This window comes from Rhinolophus hipposideros, assembly GCF_964194185.1.
Source record: "Rhinolophus hipposideros genome assembly, chromosome: 11".
NCBI classification, from domain to species: domain Eukaryota; kingdom Metazoa; phylum Chordata; class Mammalia; order Chiroptera; family Rhinolophidae; genus Rhinolophus; species Rhinolophus hipposideros.
Window position 1 is genome coordinate 28857850 of NC_138057.1, and position 23676 is coordinate 28881525.

The 23676-nt window shown below is 34.8% G+C and overlaps 1 protein-coding gene across 37 annotated transcripts in view; it reads left to right on the top strand.

Moving 5' to 3' along the window:
* The window catches only part of PTPRD (protein tyrosine phosphatase receptor type D), a 2053994-nt gene that overhangs the window by 1916687 nt on the left and 113631 nt on the right, over window positions 1-23676 (top strand). For 16 of the 37 annotated variants that reach the window (XM_081066962.1, XM_081066971.1, XM_081066973.1 and 13 more), the window contains 3 exons: window positions 5336-5496; window positions 11876-11890; window positions 15566-15678. In XM_081066962.1, the coding sequence (XP_080923088.1) occupies window positions 5336-5496; window positions 11876-11890; window positions 15566-15678 (289 nt within the window). The remainder of the gene's footprint in view (window positions 1-5335; window positions 5497-11875; window positions 11891-15565; window positions 15679-23676) is intronic. The other 21 variants (XM_081066943.1, XM_081066952.1, XM_081066953.1 and 18 more) reach the window with 4 other exon arrangements.

Below are 23676 nucleotides of genomic sequence, written 5' to 3' on the forward strand. Positions count from 1 at the left end.
TCTGCTTGAGATTTCATGACAGAAAAGTCTATGTCTCTAGTGATGGAGAATTTAAGTGGACTTCTAGTATATGAAGTGCCAAATTGTTAGGGCATAGTTCTTGAGATCTTTCGATGTGACACATATCAATAGAAGGGTGATAGCCATCACTGCTCATCCTTTAAAAAATGACTAGTCTCAAAAAAAAAAAAAAGAAAATCATGTACAATACCTAATAGACATCAACCTGTGTGGTTACAATAGGAACTATCTCTGCAATTACACATAGTAAATTTCCAGGTATTTGAAAATATCGATAAAGAATGATTATATTTTATTCTCCAATAACTGCCAGTGAGTCCACCATGCTCTCTACCCAGATTCACAGGGGCAGTTCTGTCTAGGAAAAGGCAAGCACAGCCAGCTTCTTTAATTATAGCAATTTACTGGTGACTCTATCACTGAAAAGCCAAGAAAGTTAGAAACTAATTCAATAAAACAGAGAATTCCTAAGGTACTCTAAATAATGAGTTGTCTTTTTTAATGTAATTCATCTTGCTCTTATGTCGTTTTATGCTTCAGTTGCTTTGAATGTTAAAAAGAGAGAGAGGGGGAGAGAAATTGTAGATGAAAAGGGGGATGGCTTTTGAAGTGGCAGTTCACATTAACATTTAATATACATATTCTAAACTGTATTTTTCTGATAGATTAGGGCCTAAAATTGACAGGAGTGGCAACTCAGTTGAGCCAGTCACTTCCGTATATAAGAAGCCTGGATGTATCAAAGATTTCTCCACATCAGGTGTAAGCGTGTACAGCGGGACTTCTCTTCAAATGGCTGAAGGAATTCCCTTTTGGAAAGTCAAGACACAAAGGCAGCCTTTCTGCCTGGTTTACCTTTGTGTGTAGAATGTCGTCTGAAAACAAAGTGAAGGGCTTCCTGGAATTGTAATGCACAGATATGCTTTCTCCCTCTAGTTGAAGGTTTTAAGGCAAAACATCAAGGGAGTGGAAATCATCTCTTTTTTTAGATGACTTTTACATATTTGACAGTAATTTTCTTTAAATAGCTCTAGGACATTTCAGAGAGCACATTCAGGCCACTGAGGTAGATCAGAGAACCCAGCAAAGAAGACAGGTTCATCAGATCATCAGGCTGATTACACCACTGTCAGAGACTGGTTTCTAATGTCTCCTAAACGTTTCTGCTAGAGTTTAAGTGGCATCACCACTGATGAAGCAGCTACCCTTTCCCTTAGTATGTCATCTCACTGTTTCATTAATTATGCAGTTCGGATTTTTTTCCAATATGTTATCTGAATTGCCCTTTCTCTCCATCATCTTTTTCCAACATTGCTCTCAAAGAAACAGCGTGGCCTTTATTTTTCCCGTATGTTTTCAGGCCAGCATAGACTTCATAGAAGAGACTTGTATCCAACTAGCATAATGTTAGCAGTGATACAGTCCTTTTGTAAGCCTCTAATTTTCATAAATGATTGTTAATAAAGCACCTAACCACTCCAAGCCTAGACTGATAATTTCCGTAGAGAAAATGTCCCCCCTCACCAAAGATACAAACTTTTCCCCAATCTTTTGCCTCATATCAGTAATATCAAAGGATTGGTTTAGAATGACCAAAGGTTTGATTTTTTTTTTTTCTTTTTTTTATCACCTCACACATTGAATACATTCTATGTTTCATGAGGCTGGTTTCATTTTACAGTTTCGTTTTCTTTTCATTTTTAACATGTCTCTGTATTCTGATTTGAGTTGGAAATCTATGTGCTTTGGGAACACCTCTGCTTAGATTTCTATCTTGGCTGACCAAGATTATTATCTAAAAGGTTTTTGGTAAAGAATTTCAAATCAGAGAGTTTTGCTTGCTCTTTTCTGCCAAATAGTTTGAGTGTGACCTACAAAATGGAGAGCGGAAAGTAAAAACCAAAACAAACAATTACACTTATATAAAGAATCATGTTTCATGGATGTTTAGTGTCTTTGCCAGGTCCTTTGTGTAAATCTTTACACTGTACATACCTTCTTTTTTTTTTCTTTTTTCTTAGCTGCTTCTAAAAAGGTTGGAAATATACTTACTGAGTTATCTTTTTTGATGCATTAGAAAATCTGAAAGTCTAGTTAATCTCTTCCCTGGGCACAGTGAGGAAAATGGGAAAGAAGAATAGTATGCAAGTATTCTATGGAGCATGTATGTGTTTTCCAAATTGACTACTATGCTTGTCACACTTAAAATCAGAATTGTGCTCTAAAAATGTTTTTTTTTTAAGTAGGTTTAAAAATTAAATATGTTTACTGATCATGGAAAAAATGGGCATATTCTTTAATGCCTTCATAAAGTCAGCCATTTGAAAAGATAAGCATTTTATTTTATTCAACAAATATTTGCTGGGAACCTACTAAGTGCAAAGTTTTTGGCTAGCTGCTTTAAGTATACAAACATAAATAGTACATAAATACCTACCTTCCAGAAGTTCATAGTTTCATTAAAGAATATAAGGCATATGCACAAATAAAAAAACAAAATAGAGTTTGATGAACGCCATTAAAAAAAGGAATAAAGTACTACCTAAAATTTAAAACAAACAAACAAAAAAAACCTTGCCTACATGTTGTAGAATAACTAATTATTTCCAGTTAAAGTGTGGCAGCTTCAATGGAGGCAGCATTAAGGGAAGCCTTGGAGATTAGTTGGATTTCAGGAGCTAAATGTTGTAGAACTTGTGAGAGGGTTAAAAGAGAGAGTAGAGCATTTTGGTATAGTAGCAAGAAGTTCACTGTGATGAAATATGTTGTATGGGTAAGGAACTTGAAAACAAAATTGTTGGGGCACTTAAGAACCATGCTAAGCTATCTAGGTTTTATTTAGGAATCACCAGAGAGCCTCCTGAAGATTTCATAACTGTAGTTTAACAACTCTAGCTTAATAGAGACTATTAGAGGAAGTAATAAAGACTAGCTATGGTTTGGATGAGTATGAATGAGGTCCTAAAGAAATGTAGTATCCATGCAACTGGAAAGAGAGTGGATGGACTTTAGGGTCGTTGATTAGACAAAATCAGTAGTTTTTCATTCCCAGCTGTTGAGAGGATGAGAGAAATGAGCAAGCCAAAAGGAGTGTATAACTCGGAAGCAGGGAGGTAACATGCAATTCTTATTGAGGATACATGTAGGAATTTCTGGAAACAATTGGAAATGAAGGTCTGGGACTTAGCAGAGTTTCTGAGTTGAAGAACAATGAAGAGCTAATTTGCAAAGAGATTGGTAGGTAAAGCTAGGGATAGCCTTGCCAGATAAGGGAGAGGAAAAAAAGAGAGACTAACAGAAAAGAAACCTTAAGAATGCTGGCCCAGGGTGGACACACAAATTGTTAACTCGACAGGGCGTAATCAGTTGGCAAGATTCGGATGGGACTAGTTGAGTATAGAATTAGGAGAGTCTGAGGAGCGAGTTTTAAAGAAGGCTTGATCAACTGTGACAAATCTGGAACAGATGTCTGAAAGGGTAAGACTGAATAATAATAATTAGATTTGGCAAATGAGAGACTTGAACCAATGGTGGTGCTGGAGTGAGAAGAGATGAAGACCAAGTGGTAGGACAGGTGGCGCAGCCCGCCCATGGATGTGGATTGGTCCCTATTAGAAAAGGAAAAGATAGGACGTTAAAAGGAGGCAGAGTCAAGAGAATACTGTTTTGAGGTAGGCTAAAATAGAAAAGAACAAAATATGATATTATAAAAATTTCATGGATACTCATTCTTTCCCCATATAACTATAGATTTTCCCAACTTTATTGAGTAAAAATTGACAAGTATAATTGTATGTTTTTAAAGTGTACAACATGATGGTTTGATATACACATGTATTGTGGAATGGTTACCAAGATCAAGATAATTAACACATCTATCATCTCAGGCAGTTAACTCTTCTTTTGTGTGTAGTGGAATGCTTAAGATTTGCTCTCAGCAACTTCCCAGTATACAATGCCATATTGTTAACTATACTCAATATTATGTCCATTAGATCCTCAAAACTTATTTTTCTTATAACAGAAGTCCTGTGCCCTTTGACCTACATCTCCACACTTCCTCTCCCTCCAGCCCCTGGCAATCAACATTCTAGTCTCTATTTCTATGAAATCAACTTTTTCTTTTTTTTTTCTTTTTTAATTCCACACATGAATGATACCATACAATACTTGTTTTACTCTCTCTGGCTTATTTCACTTAATATAATGCCTTCCAGATTTATCTAGGTTGTTGCAAAAGGCACGGTTTCTTTTTTTTATGGCTGAATAACATATCAGTGTGTGTGTGTGTGTGTGTGTGTGTGTGTGTGTGTGTGTGTGTGTACACCACATTTCCTTTGTCCATTCCGTGTCTTACTATTGTGAATAATACTATAGTGAACACTGCGGTGCAGGTACCTCTTAAAGATAAGGATTTCATTTCCTTTGGACAAATACCTAAGAGTGAGATTGCTGGATTATATGGTAGTTCTCTGTCTACTGTTTTGAGGAGCTAATGTACTGGTTTGTATAATGACTGTACCAATTTACATTCCCACCAACATTGTATAAATGTGCTCCCTTTCTCCTGTATCACTTATCTATTGGGAACAATCCTCTGATCAATAACTGTAATTAAATTAAATGGAAACTGCTAAATCCTTTTAAATTCTAAAAATTCTGTGTTTTAGAAAGTGATATCATAGATTCCATACATCTTGCATCTACAATTTGAACATTGAACTTCTCTTTTGAAGTTGTAGACTTTGTTCATTGCTTGGCCTGTGTTTTCTAACTAATGTACAGTACTAAGGACTACTTACATAATTTAACATTCAACTAAATACTAACATTTTGCTCTATACATGTTTACTTTCTACATTTGGTCTCCTTAACTGGATGATAATGTCTTGAGGGCTGAAGCTGTAATATTTCTGTTGATTTTCACATTGTATTGAACATATTGGCATAATGTAAATGCTCATTGAAGATTTTGTGACTGGTTAATTACTGGCACTTTATGCTTTATAAGATCATTTAATATGCCATAGATAGATCCCAATGAAAAAGTATCTCTGGAGTAATTAATACTATCAAAAGTGATTTTATTCTAAAATACTTTACTCTCTAAGGAAATTTAGATTGCTAAACCGCATTCCTCCCTCCCTTTTCTTCCTTCTTATTTTCTCCTTCTCTCCCCTCTCATCCTTATTTTCTAACACTGTTTCACACAATTATCAAATCCACCGTGTCCTAAATCTTTCCTTCCTCTAACACTAAGGATACGCACTAGAAAGACATGTTTATAGCTAATATAGACTTTGTTTTTCCTCAGAAGATGTATGCAACCAGTCCCTACTCTGACCCTGTTGTGTCCATGGACCTGGATCCTCAGCCCATCACAGATGAAGAAGAAGGTTTGATCTGGGTCGTAGGGCCTGTCCTCGCCGTGGTCTTTATCATCTGCATCGTCATAGCTATTCTTCTCTATAAAAGGTAGGTTTGCCCAATATTTCTATTGGGGACTGTCTTATTTTTGAAGACTTGGTAATCCTTTTGTAGTCATTATGTGATTGATCTTAGTAGAAGTTCTTCAGAGTAATGGAATGACTGTACTATTTAAAATCCATTCAAGGTGTGGTGTGGACTTCACTGCCCAGTATGCCTAGATCCCAGCCTCCGTCTTCTGAGCTACCCTAAGCAGTATGAGCCCTCTGCGTGCCATTTGAGACATTAGCATGTTCACAAGCAGATAACCCCATGCCAACTTCCATTTGATTGTTTTAGACAATTAATTGCTCAATCTCAACATGGCTTATGAAACACAAATTTGCACATTTGTGTCCATTTCATAACTCTAATGTGCACATGTGCTGAGATTTTTCCTGGTAGCTATTTCTCAAAATTGAGTAATGTAGCTAAACTTTGAAGATTAACAAAGGGAAAAAAGAGGAAGACAATAAACTTTTTTCCTTTCCGACACTTTTTCTAACCCTTATTCCACATATGCAATACTGAATTCTCATCTGTGCCCAAGAAGGGATGTGAAGCACCATTTCCTTTAAGCAAACAAACAAACAAACAAAAAACACAACTTGTCTTTATGCTCACAAGTATCAATCTGACTTAGTGTCTTTGACTACGATTAGGATGTAAATAACACACAGCTACCCCATGTTTTCTTATTGTCCACTCTTTTTTCAATTCTATTTCTGCCTCCATTACTTATAAGCAAGATTTTTTTCCTTAGGTCACTGCTCAATCAGTAGAAAGGAGAATATTAGTAATTCCCCTGCCCCTAAATCCTTTTGACTTTAAAAATATATAATTGTAATATTATAAACATATAAAATTATAAAATTTAACATATATAATGTATTCTTTTAAACATTTAGAATGACAAAATTCTGAATTATCTTCCTTTATATCAATTTTCCTTTTCTTCTAATTCAAATTTTATTTCATGAAACTTGAAACATTTTCAATTGTAGTATGTCAGCTTTCAAAGGATCTTTGAAAATGATCTCTTTCCTCTACTGTAAAATAGCTTCTCTCCTTCTTCTCTCTCTCCCAGTCCCTACCACTCCCCCCTCCCTTTCCCATATTTTCTCCCTCTCTCCTCATAATTTTGACCTTCAAAATCAGATAAGAATGTCTCCATTTTGATTATCGCTTACATGATTAATCTGATTATCTTATTTTCATGATTTCTTTTTCATATCCATATGGCTCCCTGCATTGAATTCATATTAATTATTTCTACCTGTATCCCTTTGTTACATATGTTCTTATGTCCTAGAATAGCCCTTTTTTTATATATAACTTTTTCTCTTGATTCAAAAATATATCCTTCAAAATACTTCTCCTTTGAAAAGCTTTCTCTCGTGAGGCTACATTCCATTTTACTCCAGTGTGAAAAGAAGGTTGTGGGGAAAAAAAGGAGAAATCAAAGAAGGATGTTCATAACCATAACCTGTTAAATTGCTATCCTATTTTAGAGCTAGAAAAAAATGAAAGAAATACCCCCTCATTATTTTTTTTTTTCCTGATCACTACCATCTATGCCATAAAACAGCTAAAAAAGCAAGTGATTGAAGGCCAAAATCTCCTCTTAATTGATGTCTTCAGTCTCCCTGTCTTAATCCTTATCTCGTCAGTGTGCATGGTAAGGGGCCTATTCTATCTGATTGCCTTTGTCTTCTGCAAGACATAAGAGCAGGAACCAAGAGGGAGGGACACACATATACCCACAACAGTAACAGACCAGGTGCAAATGCTAGCAGGAACCAGTGTCCATTGCTGTTCATGTGCTGAACTTGTTACCAGAAAAGAATACAATACTTAAAAAACAAAAGTAGAATTGTAATTATTTTCGGTGAACTATTCAGATCATCACATCCTATCCTGAGAGTCACATCAGAAAACAAGTGCTCGCTGACAGTTGCATTTCTAGACCATATCACATGACATTTTATGATTATTCAAAATGGACCAAATGCTTGCCTTATTTATTTAATTTTTTAAGTTCTGTCTCATTCGGATATATCTGGCTATCCTTAAGTTATGCCACTTAACAGGGGCTTGAATGTGATTTGTGACTCAGTTATGTAAATGTGAAGAGATAGGTTTATAACCTTGATATTTTTTAAGATTTATAATTAAGTTTTCCTTTCTTCATTTGCATGTGCTTGAAAAAAATCTACTCAGTTATATTTTTTCCCAATTCTGCAAAAAGAGACATCATATTTAAAGGTTTTATGACTCTGTTAAAATAGTCACACTTCAGTGTGTGCATATGCAAGCATCGTCTAATGCAATTGTTGGAAGATGCACACATCCTCGAATGCTAAGTATATTTAGCTAACCATCTGAAGGCCCATGAAGCATTTCTGAAATAGAAATGCTTGCTTCAGCAGCAAAGAACATTCCTGACTTGAAATTCAAGTAGACCCAACAATGTCCGTCTTGATTATTGTGAGGCAGTTCAAGAGGAAATCTTCTGTAGGCAAAGAATAGTGTGTTTTATAGCTTGGATTCTGAGCAAAGTTAATTATGTTATAAATGCACCATCCCTTTCAGGTGCCTTTCAGATTATACATAGGTTGTTAGAATTGAATTTATTATTATTATTATTATTATTATTATTATTATTATTATTATTACTACTACTATTATTAAAGTACTGTACTTCCTATAGAGAATTAGTATAGAATATTGTTGACTCATATTATCTTGATAATTCTGCTTATCAAGACTACTTGTGTTTGGAGTAGGTCTGTAGCTATGGATGGTTTATCCATATAAAGCTGCCTGAGGAGACTTTGAGACTAATTCTTATTATCATACTAATGTGAAAATAGCACACTCTTTTATCTGACATATTATTCATTTGACTTTGTTTTTAACCTAGTAATTTGAAAACCTATTAATACACTGATCATCAATGACAAAACAATATCACTGGGGCTTTGTAAGGGCCCTAAAATTCCTTCTGAACCATCATAAATTTGCTGTATATTTGGTAGATCTTTAGTGTTACAAATTATCTTACACTGTGATTTTTTTTGAAATTTTGTACTCTGTGTGTGATAATGTGCAGTGATTTTACAATGTAAACTACAGAGATAAGGTGGTAGTAAGGTTTAAAAAAACACTAGCCTAGGAATTAGAAAACCTGAATTCAGCTCCCAGCTTTATGACGAGCTGGTTTATGGGGTAGAAAGTCATGCCAACATTCTGGGCCTCAGTTTCCTCATTTATAAAATAAATGGTAGATTAGATAATTAAACCTTAATAGTAATGTTGTATAATGAGAATATCAAAAAAAAAAAACAAACAAGTAATAGTATTTGAATTTTATTATTTCTGCCTCCAGGGTTGTATGTATGTTTTTTAAAAATGACTCCAGGTTACTTGTCATTTGTCCACACCCCAGAAACACACACACACACACACACACACACACACACACACTCAAAAGAATCCATAACGCAACTGAATGCTTTAGATCTTAATTGACCCTGTACGTCTGTTACATGTGAGGTGTTTCAGTCACTAGCTCTAGAACTGCCCAGGAATTATTCATATAGAAAATTTTTGATAATAAAATGTTAACCTGACTCTATGGAAAAGCATTTCAGTATGGATGAAAAGTGTTTATTGCATACTATAGAAAAAAAGAAAACATGGATTAGGATGTTGGAAAGGTCTGAGGCACAGTGTAGAGAAAATTAACCCCCTTGAACAGTAATGGTCTAACTGGATGGATACTGTAGAGAATAAATCATCCTCATCCCACGCCCATGGCTTCTATGTGTGAAGGCCAGGAGGCAGATGTGACTAAAATATAGGCTTCAGCTTTTCCCAGATCCAACCTTGGGTCTCTGTGGACTTTGTCTCTTTCGTTTTCTCTTCTTGTATCAACCCTGCATATATTTCCAAGTTATCATCAAAGAAAGAAATACAGACCAGAGTATTTTGAGATGTTATGAAGAAATACTCTGCTGTGCCCAGCCACACCGGACAGTTCTGCCTCTGAGGAAGCCCTTCCCAAAGCCTGGAACACATTTCCTCTCTCCATAGCCACTCTTCTCGGCCTGGCTAACTCTAAGTCATCCTTCAGAGGGAAGCTAAGATGTCACTTACTATGTAAAAAGCGGGCCTGAGTGCCTTCTTCTTGTCCTCTCCTCTCTACCAAGTCAGGCTGCCTTAGGATCCCTTCTTCTATGCTCTACTTTTCTACTATATTATAGAACGTACCACATTACTGTAATTGTCCATTTCCTTGGCTTTCTTGCTCCCACCATAGTGTAGGTCAAGGACTCTGTCTTATTCCTCATTGTATCCCTTGTGCCTAGTAGAGAGCATGGCACAGAGGGATATTAAATGATCAAATGTATATAAAGCAAATAGTGTTAAACACTGTTCCCTCCATTTGATTTCTCCATCACTCAAAACTGCCTTTATCTTGGCTGGCAAGACCTGTAATAAAACCCTTAGCCTATGATTTAAATATACTGGTTTGAAAAGCCTTGAAACTTAGATGTTTGCACCCAATATGTGCCCACGCTGCCACAGATGGCAAGAACCCATTCCCTTCCATGGCCGAGGAATATTCCATTGTATATATGTACCACTTCTTTATCCATTCTTCCATCGACGGGCACCAGAGCTTGGCTATTGTAAATAATACTGCAGTGTTACAGTGTACTGCAGTGTACGGATGCACACGTCCCCTCGAAGTAGTGTTTGGGTTGTTTTCAGATAAATACCCAGAAGTGGGATTATTGGGTCCTTCTTTGTCTCTTGTTGTAGCCTTTGTTTTAAAGTCTGTTTTGTCTGGTATAAGTATTACTACCCCAGCATTTTTCTTTTCGTTTTTGTTTGTTTCCATTTTCATGAAATACCTTTTCCAATTCCATTATTTTCTATCTGTGTGTGTCTTTCCATCTGAAGTGAGTCTCTTGTAATGTAAGGTTCTTGTTATCTATTCAGCCACTGTATGTCTTTTGATTGGAGCATTTAATCTATTTACGTTCAAAGTAATGGTTGATAGATACAAAGTTATTGCCATTTTATTCATATTTTTTTTATCTTTTGTTTTGTTTGATTTTGTTTCCATCTTAAAAAAGTCCTTGTAACATTCCTTGTAATACTGGTCTGGTGGTGTTGAACTCCTTTAATTTTTTCTTCTGTTGGATGCCGTTGATCTGTTCTTCAATTCTAAATGATAGTAGGGGATTTTTATTTTTTAACCCACCAGGTAAATCACTTTAAAACTGATAAAATAATTAACCACTAGGTTTGATATCATTTTCATTAGTCACTTTCTATATATATTTGTACAATTTCAATGTGACATTTGTATTATTGAAATGAGATGGACTAAATGATCTCAAAGCCAGATACTCTAGTAATGTGAGTATATATTTTATTGGCATTAAGTTAGACTTGGTACCTGTATTTGTATAATTGTGAACTCATGAAATACTTGCCTCAACATGAAGATTGTTTAGATTAATTATTTTCTGGATATATTCTCTGCATGAACATGGTTATGTACAAAATCCATATATTATCACAGGTGAAAATGTCTATGTCCATGAGCTAAACAAGTTCTCAGACAGCAGACAGATAGGAAAATATCTGTCATAACAATGGCTGGTAATAAAATACTTTTCTGGATTAGCCCAGCTATATTGGTGGGTCATGCTCTGTCAATTTATAATGATGAGTATTACTTTTCCCAAAACTGAAAATGTATTTAATATTTTATTGGAAAAAAGATTTATGATCACCTTACTTGTCAAAAGGTGTTTGAAGAAATCATTTCTGCCACTTTATCACCTCATAGTATATTATAGAGTTGTGCAAATTTTTGTGCTGTTCAATGCAATTTGCAGGTATTTATATCATTAAAGGAATAACCTACCTCTTAACTAAGAACTCTTTATTTTAAATGAACAAATTTCTTATATGGAACAGTGTTATATTTCCATTAAGTACATTTGTTGTTTCCTCATGGCATGTTTTACAAAAATCAAATTATATCTCCACCATCAAATATTCCTGGGATATAACTAATTGTGGCAGTATTTTGTGAGTTGATAGATAAAAGAGAATGTGACATTAACATGCAAAACAAACATTTTATTTAGTGATGTACCCTCATGTCCTCCATTTACTTCATGATTAGAGGCCTTTAAATATTTTGATGTACTGTCATTTCCTAATGTGTATTAGTTATGTGTCTCCACCTGGAAGCACTGTTAAATCTTGGTTGTCATGGTTACAATTGTTACCATTGGCCAACTAACATTTAGCCTTTCTCTTTCTTTTTCTTTTCTTTTCTTTTTTTTGCTGCACTAAAATGGAGCAGTAAACCTGACAGGTGAGGAATAGAAAATAAACCCCTTTAATACTTAGCTTATATATATATGTGTGTATATATATATATATATATATATATATATATATATATATATGTATGTATATATGTGTGTGTGTGTGTATATATATATATGTATATATATATATATATATATACACACACACAACTTTGGAGGTATTGAGGGGGTGAGGGTGGAGGTTGGATATAAAAGATGATACCTGACAAGTAGAAGGTGGACAAAACCTACATATATTAAATAATTTTGATATAAAATGATTCTGGGAGAAAAAACATGTCTATATAATAGATAAAATTATCTTTATTTTCAGCTAAATTTAGAAGGTAGTAAAACTAGTCTTTGTTGTTTTGTTTGTTGTTAAGGTTAAATGAGAATATTTATGTGTCAGTGTGTCTCCAGAAGTGAAATGTGAGGTGTCCCATAGGCTGTTTCGTTTGTGTTGAAGATCAGTTTTTAAGTTTGATCTCTGGTCACCTCTCAACACTCACAGGTTCACACCCTGCAAATATTGGTGGCATTGTGTTAGTGAAAACTCTTCTGTAATTACAAATTATTTTCCATGTCTTCCAGCCTTAACTAATAATAGTAATAATAGTAGTAGTAGTAGTAGTGGTGATAATAATAATAACAGTAGCAGTAGTAATAATAATAATAATAAGTAGCTATCCAGTAATTACTATACTCCATGATTATTGACTAAATGGTATAATTTAACCTTCTAGTTTTCTAATTCATATATACCTATATATCCATATATATATATTGATAAATAGATACAAATTCCTGATTGAAATTAACGTAAGAATGTTTGTAGTTGACTTATCCAGGGAAATACATACCAGTAGTGCCATCCTTAATGATGTCAGAATTGTGAAGTGTTTGAACTGATACCTTTGAATAGTAATAGTAAAGATTTCAAGTAAATATATTTCTTTGCCTTTTTCTAGTTTTAAAATGAGAATAATGAAATCTCTAAAAACTTAGGAAAAATGTTGTTGCTTTCATATTGGATCTGATTTAGACCGTTATATGCCATTTAAAACATTACAGCAGTAATCAATTTTTTAAAGCTCTTTACTATTATTACTGACAATGGCCAAACTCTTCATCTTACAAATCTTTCTTAGAAATTCTTTCCATTAGAAAACAACCATTTTAGCACATTTCAGTTTTAAAATAACATGGTAAAGAGCATGGGCAGCTAGAACTGTCCATGTGGTGATTATCAAAATGTAACTAAACAAAACAAAATTTAAACAAGCGGTTTTCCTAGCTGGCTAGAGTATTTATGTAGTCTGAGATCTTAGAGGTCATTTTATTTGAAAAGATAAAGTGAAGGAGAAGTTACTTGTTAAATGTTAGGACATTCCTCCCAATCTATCACAAATATGAATTGTAATTTTACTCCCATGCTCTGGGTTTTCTGAGACACATCTTGGCAACAAGATGTGATTTTCAGCTTTCCTGGCATTGGAAAAACTGACTAAATTTCCTTAGAGACTATTCTTTTCTGTTTGTCTCAGTGTCACTTAGCCTGGGCTCAGTGAAACAGATAAGGAGGATGTTACACTTCTGGATGATACCTGCAAAAGAAAAAGTTTCCTTGCCCAGATATTTCTACTTCTGGTTTCCATAATCTTGCAACAATGGCAGTAGACCAACTTTAAGGATAAAAATTCAGGTTTTAGTTATTGCATCTGGCACATCAATAAAGAAATGTATCTGTGCCAACTTATGTGAAAAAAGCAAAACCTGAGTAGGGCCACAGGGATGATTTGAAGTGAGAAGACTAACCATATGTTTGTGACACATGGGGTTGATTGGCAAGCCATACTCAGTGACATTTTATTTACCCATTTAGGTTCTGCATCTTTGGTGATAAAATAAATCTGTCAGTGTTGTGAGGCAAATATCCCCAGCATAGATAGCCACAGTGACATTTTGTGCTCTGAAAATGGTCATGATATCCTTCTTTCACAGTCTTCTGAGCCCCTCTTTCTCTTCCTTCTCATATATTTTTCATCAGCCCTCCACTCCTTCTTTTCTTCTCATCTTATACTCCATACCACTGGAGCCACCAGTCCCTTTGGCACACCTCCAATTCACTGCTTTCCTTTGATTGGTAGTATAGCTTGGCAGTCCATTCTGTCCTACAACTGTGCCTAGCACCTTTGGGAAGAAACAGGAAATCAAGAGACAGGTGAATCTGAGGTTCTAAGAAAGCAACATGTCTAATCGGACTCACGTAAGAAAATGTACTTTGTCAACTTTGTTTTGCCAAAGGGATTGCACTTGAGCAAATCAAGTGTGCTTTCCCTTTGCATCCATCTTCCTACCATCCCTTGGTTAGTTTTATTTTATACAGATGAGCAGAGATAGAAAGAAAGACTATTTAACAGGAGCCCTCTGACTAATCCTTGAACGACCTGGGTGACACTGAATGAGAGCGCATTATCATAGGAACACAAACAAGCTGTAACACAGCCGTACCAAAAAGAGAAAAGGAGAGTTCCTAACTAATTTGTTGGCACCCTTTTCCCTACATTAGAATGCTCCGAGCAGGGGTGAGATGTTAAGATTATGACTCTAGCCTGGAGATGGCTGGAATCAGAATTTGGAATGAAGTATTGTTAGAAAAAGACTTCCGCTTGTTAAGGAATATTTAATCTAAATCAACCTGAAAGAAATTAAGTAGGTACCATTCTGATTACTTGGATTTGAAAAAGAAAAATAACAGCAACAAAAAAAGAACAAAGAAATCTTAAGAGAAAAATAAAGTTGTGAAAATTATAACACGTAAACAGAATTTAATAAAACTAGTAGATAGCAATTAAAACAGATTAAATGAATCATGTGAATGATTACTTATAACATGGCACTATTAATAGTTGATATACTTTGAATGATCATTAAGAGAGTGGGACTATCCACTAGGTGAAATTACACTTTTTCCAATCTTTCTGTGATTGACTTTCATTAACAAAACATTAATCATAATTAGCTTAACACCATAAACAGCCAACAGCATTTTTTTTTTTTTAATTTGAAAGAGAAAATGAATGGTGGTTTTGTATGGTCCCAATTCTCTTTCCCGTTATTGAATTAATTTAGAATCTCAGAAATGCACTTACTGTATTTATCTGCCTTATGGGAAAATCCAATGGAGGTCTACTTTATAGCCTCCAGCTATATATTCTTAGAAAGGAGAAACAGGGCACATTTAGGTGTTCAATCTGAGTCCCAGCAGTTTCCTAGCTTTTCTCTATGGTAACAACCATCTTTGTATGATGACTGGGTCTCCCTGTTAGTCGCAAACTAGCGAACTAGTTTGATAAGGGAACTAGTGGATAAGGGAGAACAGCTGAGAAAGGATCCAATAATTTCTCACCAACACTCCCTTAAAGTAGAGTCACTGAATTGCTTAATTCTAGAGCTGAAAAAGGACTTTGAGATCATCCACTTAAACAAACATTTTAGACCTAAGGAAATGCTATAGGCCAAGAGAGAAAATGAAACCTGAACAAGGTCACAAAGCCAGCCCATCAAAATTTTAAAATTGAAAATTGGGAGGTGGAGCATGGCTCTGCTTTTTTAATCTGTTTCAATAGATTTTTGTTTATTTGTTTTATTCTTATATTTTTACTTTCTCCCTGTAGGAAGAGGGCAGAGTCCGACTCTAGAAAGAGCAGCATACCTAACAGTAAGGAGGTCCCTTCACACCATCCAACAGACCCAGTGGAATTGAGGCGCCTTAATTTTCAAACACCAGGTAAGAGACATATCTCATCTTGCCTATGATAATCTTCACTGAAATTTTTATAGCCCAGTTGATGCTACATTGAAAGATGAATGCATCTCCTTATTTTGAATAATTTTGTGCATTCTCTTTTATTTTAATGTTATTAAGACTCATCAAAACATGTCTTGAAAAGAAATTAAGCTCTTTGTGCAAATCTGAGGTGGGATGGAGAAGGCGTAAAAAATGTAATTCTTCAAATTTTGGACAAACTATAGTTGTATAAGAATACTATTTTGTGGGCATAGTACAGTTATTATTTTCAATGACATCTGGAAAGAATTCAGGTTCTCATCTTATAAAATGGATGAATGGATGGGTGTTGCATCACTCATCTTATTGGGAAAGATGATATTTTATATTTTTCTATTAATTTATGTCTATGTTACTCTGAAAGAAAGGATGACAGAGGAGAGGAGGGACGCAAGTATGGAGGAAGGGAAAGAAAGAATATGAGGAAGGGAAAGAAAGAATATTTGTATCTTTTTAAATAATTCGTATACTGAATCACACAGACCAATTCAGGATTCTTACTGCGAGACACAGAACAGCTGAGAATCAGAAATATATTTTTATTTCTTAAAATAAAGAATATTAAGTGCTTCAACAGAGGGAAAATATTATTCTCACTGAGCGGCATTTAGTACGGTATTGTTAATTCAAGCCTAGTTCTATTTTACTGTCTTTTAAATAAATCTTGTTTATACCAAATGAATGGCAAGTAAAGGATGGCAAAGAGAGGTGAAAACAAAACTGCGAGGCACTGTCTTAATACCTAATGATGATGAACATGGGAAAGAGAAGATCTAAGAAGTCTTTTGTTATTATAATTTGGTTGCAGTGTTGTACCCCCAGTTGGAGGGAAATTTTCTTTGTGTCAAGTGGATGTTGTAGCTCATAGTATGATACACCATAGATTTATTAAACTATACATTTGCAGTGAATTGCTTTAAACTGAAAATACATGGTTTATTGTATTTCGCATATTTTCTCTTTCTGTGCAGATATGTCTTAGTAACTGGTAACTATTCAGTTGAAAGCAATGTCTGGCATTTTCAAAGTGGCTATACAAATCATCCTAAATGTGCTATGTTTGTTCAAATTATATCTCAAATGAGGTTTGACTTTTAAAAATTTGTTTTTTAAAAAGCAACATATGTTTTCATTAGCATAAAGATGGGAGGAAATGTTCATGTCTCCAAAAGTCTCGTGTAGGCATGTTTTGGAAAAGCCCCATCAGTGCCGGCGATGTACATGTGCCCGGTGGCTGAGTGAACTTTTGTAGTCTCTCAACATCACTGCGTTCCCTTGGATGCTCCCGGTCGAGTACCCACCAGGTGCTCCATTAAGGCAACTTGATGTGAACTGAATAGTAAAACCCTCTCACTTCATCACTTTTTGAAATTGTACACCTGAAATCTCTATGCAACTTTACCAGCAATTGTCACCCCAATAAACTTTCATTAAATAGCAACAAAAAGAAATAGAAGTATACTGACTTTTGCAGGTCACAGGCAACTTCTTAGTTCCAGAAATGCATGTACTTTTCAATTTGGCTCAACCAATGTGTAGAGGACTTGAAAGGCACAGAAATAATTTGCTACATGATTTCTTGCATATGTTGCCTCATCACCCTTTACAAGAGCAGCACATTGTAGAAATGGAGAAAATGATTATGTTTCTCAGTGCCTTGCTGCTCAACACTGCCCCCACCTCCTCTGGCTTCTATTTAAAGTGTGATCTGTTTTGGCAATAACCTTGGTCTTCCAGCAGAGACAGAAGCATACTGTAGGATTGAGTGGAAAGGCAAAGGTAGCCCCAAAAGAAGAAAGCCAGCAGGGGTGCTATCCCTCACCATCTCCAGCTCCAGCAGAGAATGTTTCCAGGCATAAAAACGTAACATAAATGGGAAACATATAGAAAGGATCGTTAGCAGAGTGCAGGTGAATACAAGAAAGGGAATAGAAATGCCTTCAACCAAGAGACCTCCATCTACAAGCTCTTCTCACTTTTATAGGTAATTTTGCAAATATGGCCAGACCCAAGAATTCTATTAAGAATTTAATTTTCCCCGTGTATGTGGAACTATTAGATCTATTTATAGAGAGAACCTGTTAAAATACATATAAGTCACTGGAAAGGAGAAGGAAGTTTACAATGGAAGTGGCATTGCTTGCATCGCCAATAGCTTTGCAATATTAAAATGAGAACCTAAGTGTATAAAAAGGTATCATTTAACTAAGCTTAGACTTATCATCTCAAGTGTGTAGTAAAATGAAGTGGGCAAAATGGATAAAGAAGGAGAGAGGAGATTTAGTAAAGGAAGAGAACAGAACAGGAGAAATTGTCTTAAGATCCTAGCACATCTGTTCACTCAGGAAGCATTATGTTGTGCCCTTTAGCTCAGGTAAGCAATATACTTAAACTTGATTTGTTGAAATAGCCTATTTGCCTCCTATGCTCTATGATGTGGCCTGCTGTCCTGAAAATTGGACCAGTTTACAAAGGAAGTAGACTCCGCTGTTAATGGGAAATTCATATTAATGTGACCATTTGCTTCAGCCTGTATGGACTCCAGCCAGTGGCTAAGAATTACCTTAATTACTTGCCAGTAGGATGAGAGCAGAGTGTGGGATTGTTAACCAAGAAACCTTTGTGTACTTTTTTCTCTCCTCTTATTCACGAATAATGAAGGGCTTTCCTAGATGATGAAATAAAATGACCCTTTATTAGGTGTTGCATAGCAGATGATATGATGCTACTTGATTTTTGGATTTTAAACAAAAAATTTTACCTTCCACCATCAAACCTTTCAATATATAATTACTTATCCACAAACATTACAAAAATGAACAAGGTTTATTAATGGTATGCATAAGTAGGTAATTAAGCATCCATGTATTCTCTTCAAACAAATGACTTTCGATGAAATCAAAAACCTGTGATTTATATAACCAGTCCTTAGCACAGAACTTGTTAATGAAAGTGAATTAATATCTAAATCTGATGGGTCTGTTGTGGATGATAAAATGCCAAACAACACCATTTGAAATTCAGTAATTCTTTGAAAAGGTAAAGGAACGTTTTGCTTAGTTCATGAGTTCTATAAATTCTACTGTAAAACAAAAATCTTGTGAATGAAAAATCTAATTACTTTTTATGTCATGTATTCTTGTTAGAGAGTCTAGATTTAATGAGGCAGAATTTTTTCCCCTCAGTTCTGCCTCATCTTCAAAAGGTATTGAAATGCGCATTGCAAATTTCATATAAATTTAGTATTATGACAGTTTAAGTACTTCAAAGAACAGTACCCTTATCTCCAGTATTACAAACACACCTGTCTCTGGGTCAGGAAAAGAAAAAGATCAGCATTCTATCCACTGTCTCTCAGCTAAGGCACAAAGTGAAGACAGAGAAACCTGTTGTTTTCAATATAACCATCTTTGTGAAGTTGCGGGATGTGGAGAGAACAATTGCTTTAGCAATAGTTTCCAAAATTTGGATGGCGGTCAAGTTACTGTTAGCGAAACCCTGCATTCAAGCATCTGAACAGGGTGAGGGATTCTCACACCTTCCCAATTGAGAACAAGTACTTCTACTTGTATATATTTTCCATGAATATGTTTATTTGTCCATTAGGTTCAGATGTCAGTGTACAGACAAGTTGTATTTAGAATCTGATCTACCTAGTCTCTTGAAAGAGCACAGTTTACAACAATAACGCATTAATTATTGTTGTACAGGTTCAGTCAGAACTAGTGTGGAACATGCAATTCAAGTGTCATCACTTTATCACCAGTGATCTACAAAAGGAAAACAGAGACCTAAATATATAAGAAGGTGTCATTTAGCTAAGGCTAGACTTAATCACTTTAAATGGATAATGGAATAAATTAGGCAAAATGAGAAAAGGAGAGAGGAACTTGGCAGAAGAACTAGAATTAACTGCTGATCACGTTTTACAAGTCTTTAAGGTCTGTGGAGGAAGGAAAGAAAATATTCACTTATAAAAGATGCTTTTAAAAGAAATCTCTAGTAAGTCTCACACATCTTTGTGGGCAGCGGTAACTGGGTGTGTGTTAGGGTAGTTGATAGATGAGTTAGTTACACGTTAAACCAAAGTGAACTATATCCATTAGCCTGGGTTGGGAGGTAAGTTTTTCTTTTACATCATCTATATATCACATCGTGTGTTCACCACCCAGAGTTGTTTCTCATTCCATATTTAACCCCCTTTACCCTCTTCTACCATCCCCCCTTCTCCTTTACCCTCTGGTAACCACTGAACTATTGTCTGTCTCTATGAATTATACACGTGAAACCTAGTATGCAATTTTATTATCCATTGTCACCCCAATAAATTTTAATTTAAAAAAAGTTTTTCTTTTAAAAACAATTCCAACTCATTTTTTGACTGCTGTCCCTTGATATTTTTTGTTGTTGTTCTTAATTATAAAAGCAATACATGTTTATTGGGGAATTTTTGTAAAATAAAAATAAACATGTAAATAATTGTACATAAGTTGTAGCTACACAAGTGTTCATAATATTACTTAAATTTTTGTATGTTTGACATGTTTCATTAGTTGGAAAAGTTTTTTAAAAGTACTTTTAAAAAAGAAAAATTACTCTTTACCCCACCACTTTTTCTTTTTCTATTTGACATATGTAAAATAAAATGTAAAAGATTTTACCCTCAGGAGATAGCTACCATATATATTGCTCGATGCATATCCTTCCAGATTTTTTTGTATCTATAACCAATTCTTTCAATGATAAGATATGGAGCAGGTGTATAGATATAAGTAGATAGGTTCCTTTACATAAAATTTCCTCTTTTAACACTTAACTTTTTGCAAGTCAGTGTATTGTCGTATCTTCTTTTTAACAACAGATGATATTGATGGTATTCTGCTCTGCGGTTGTCTGTCACAAATGTGTGGGTCATTCCCTGTTAATGGAGCCAAGTTATTTCCCGTTTTGCTCTTGTAAACAATACTGCAATGAGCAGTAGTGAGCCCACATCTTTTCACATCTTTGTTGCTGCTTCTGAATGTTAGACACCTAGAAGTGTGATTTCTGAGTTGGAGGGTAGGGACATTTACCATTTTGATAGAAACAGACAATTACAGATATTTTTGAAATATTGTCAAAAGTTTTTACTTACAGTCTGGAGCCCTCTCTGGGCCATGGCCTCTAGAATTGCACAAAATGACTGATAAGTATAATAGTGTTAAAGGATGGTGCTGTATAAGTAAAATTTAAAAAAATTGCTAATATGTGTTCATATTCCTACTTTTTTCCCAACAAAGAAACTTTAGAAGTTCAACATCTCAGAAAAATAAGCTTTATTTCTCGTACAAAAAAAAAATGGTTTAAGGGAACTGTAATAATAGCATCATATGATGTACCAGTCACCACCTTTCTCTGTGCTTCCAAAATCCATCACTATCCTCCTCACACATACCTTTGGTTGATTTGTCAGTTTCCATCGGAATTTTTTTTTTCCCCTGCAAAATTTTTTCTTCTGTTATCTGCACCTCCTACTTACACCTCTCACCCCAAAAATTATTCACACAAAAACAGAACTCTAGTGTGTATATTTGTACCTTTTAGAAAAGGAGATTTAAAAATTGATGATCAGACGTTACAACGTAAACGCCTCATTTTCATTCCATGGGTGACCTTGATATGTTTTGCCCTAAAGCATACATGGATAGTAAGTGATTGATGGGCTGTGGAAAACAAAATCAAACTCATAAAAAGTTAACATATAAGAAGGATATCATGCTAAGCAAAATAAGTCAGAGGGCAAAAGTCGAGATACATGATTCCACTTATGTGTGGAATGTAAAACTGAAAGCAACAAACAAACAAGACAAAAACTCACAGACAACAGTATGGTGGTTACCAACAGCATGGGAAAAGGGAGAGTGGAGAAGTAGAAAAGGGGAAGGGGGTCAAATATATGGTGACGGAAGGAGATTTGACTCTGGGTGGTGAGCACACAATACAATATGTAGATGATGTGTTATAGAATTGTACACTTGAAACCTATGTAATTTTATTAACCAAAGTCATCCCAATAAATTTAATTTAAAAAATAGTAGTATCAGCAGCAGAAATGTCTGCACAGCAACTGTGGGTCTTCAAAAGCTCTTGACATGTCTTTTTTGATCTATTAGTACTCTTAATTGGATCAATGCTAACAAGATCCATTTTTACGTATACTTCCTTACCTTCATTTGATTTTGTATTGTAAGAAACTTAGGTATAGGACCGGGGTTAAGAATACCCAATGTACTTTTCGTATTTTCTGCTTCAAAAAATTTGGTTCATTTAATCTAAATGATGAATTTTTATTATAAAGAAACATGATTTATTCAAATTCTGTACTTTGAGAAATTCTACATAAAAAATTATTTTTATCTATGCTATCTAGTACTTACCTGAAAAATTACTCTTTCTGTATTTTTTCCATAATAATGATTCAATAACTCAAATTGTCATCGTTCTTTTGTTGTTGTTATTGTGTGTTTTGTTTTGTTTTACCAAGAAGCAATTACACCTTACAAATCAATGTTCCCTTTTGTCTTTAATTCATCATTCATGTGTGAGACAAATTGTTAACATAAAATATTTGTATTTCATTCAGGGTATTCTAAATAGTGCATACATTATGTTAAAGTCTAACAAATATTTCATAAACTAAGTTTCTCTCTATGACTTAATTAAGTGTAACTTTGACAGGACTACAGTTAACTGATTTGATGCACAAGTTAGTTTCTTCCTGTTTCATGACCAAAAACTATTCTCCAATCTTTATCACAATTTGTTGCAAAGAAAACCATGAAGATAGTATTACTGAGTCATCACATATACAGTAACAAAAACAAAAATCATTTAAACGACGTTCCACCATTATTAGCGACCAAAAAAACACTACTTAGCAAAATAGTTGTAATGTTGTAAAGTGCCTATTAGCATTTAATGCAAAAATGTGTGAAAAGAAAGCAGGTATTTGATAAACATCTAGATAAAGTCATTTGAAGCATACTAATGATTTGATTATTGACCTAGTAAAATATAACAAAACATTTTAAAAGCAAAGACATTATAAATTAGGGATTTAAGAAAAAAAAACTTCTGCCAAATAACATTACAGTTTTTAACATTTTGAGTGTATACCTTTAGTTCATGTTTTCATGGAAGCTCGCAGCATTTTGACAAGAAGTTACTGGAAAAGACAGATGTGTGTATAAGTACACTTTACCTCTTCCCTATCAACAAAAAAGACATACTTTCTAAAATGAAGTTGTTACATTATTAACACGTTTTCTGCAAGTTAGGATGGTTTATAACCTCTGTATTGCTGTGTAGATAGCTCAGTCTCCCAGGCCCATATTTATGTACATGTTACAATTCTTCCGGTGTGTTAAATGATTTAAGAGACAGCATGGAATAATGAGAAGTGCCCTAAATGAGAAGTGGCAGGGTCTGGTATCAAATCCCAATATAGCCATACTTTTTTACGGATGATGATGGCCTTTATCGTTCAAGTCCTTTTATCCTTCTGAGCTTCATTTTTCTAATTAGTAAAATTAATTGGGGCAAGGAGGGGAAACTAGATGAACCCACAGATCAGAGGGTGACCCATGTGAGAAGTGTCATTGTCTTCTCCCCCACACAATGCTTGGTGTCCAGCCCATTGCTTTGTAGATATAAGTATACTATCCGTCACTCTCAACCTTCTTTGATTTTAGTTCACACACACAAAAGGAACATTTTGCTCTTTTAAAACAGAGGCCACAATGTAGTTAGCCAAATGTGGCTTGCAAAAGCCTTGTCTTTGAGCCCCACTGGGTTTCAACACAAATCTGAGTCAACAGTGAAAATTGAGGAAATGTCACATAATAATCTAGATTTTTCAATTGCTATTGAAAACCTAAAAATTATCACCCTCTTGGCTCT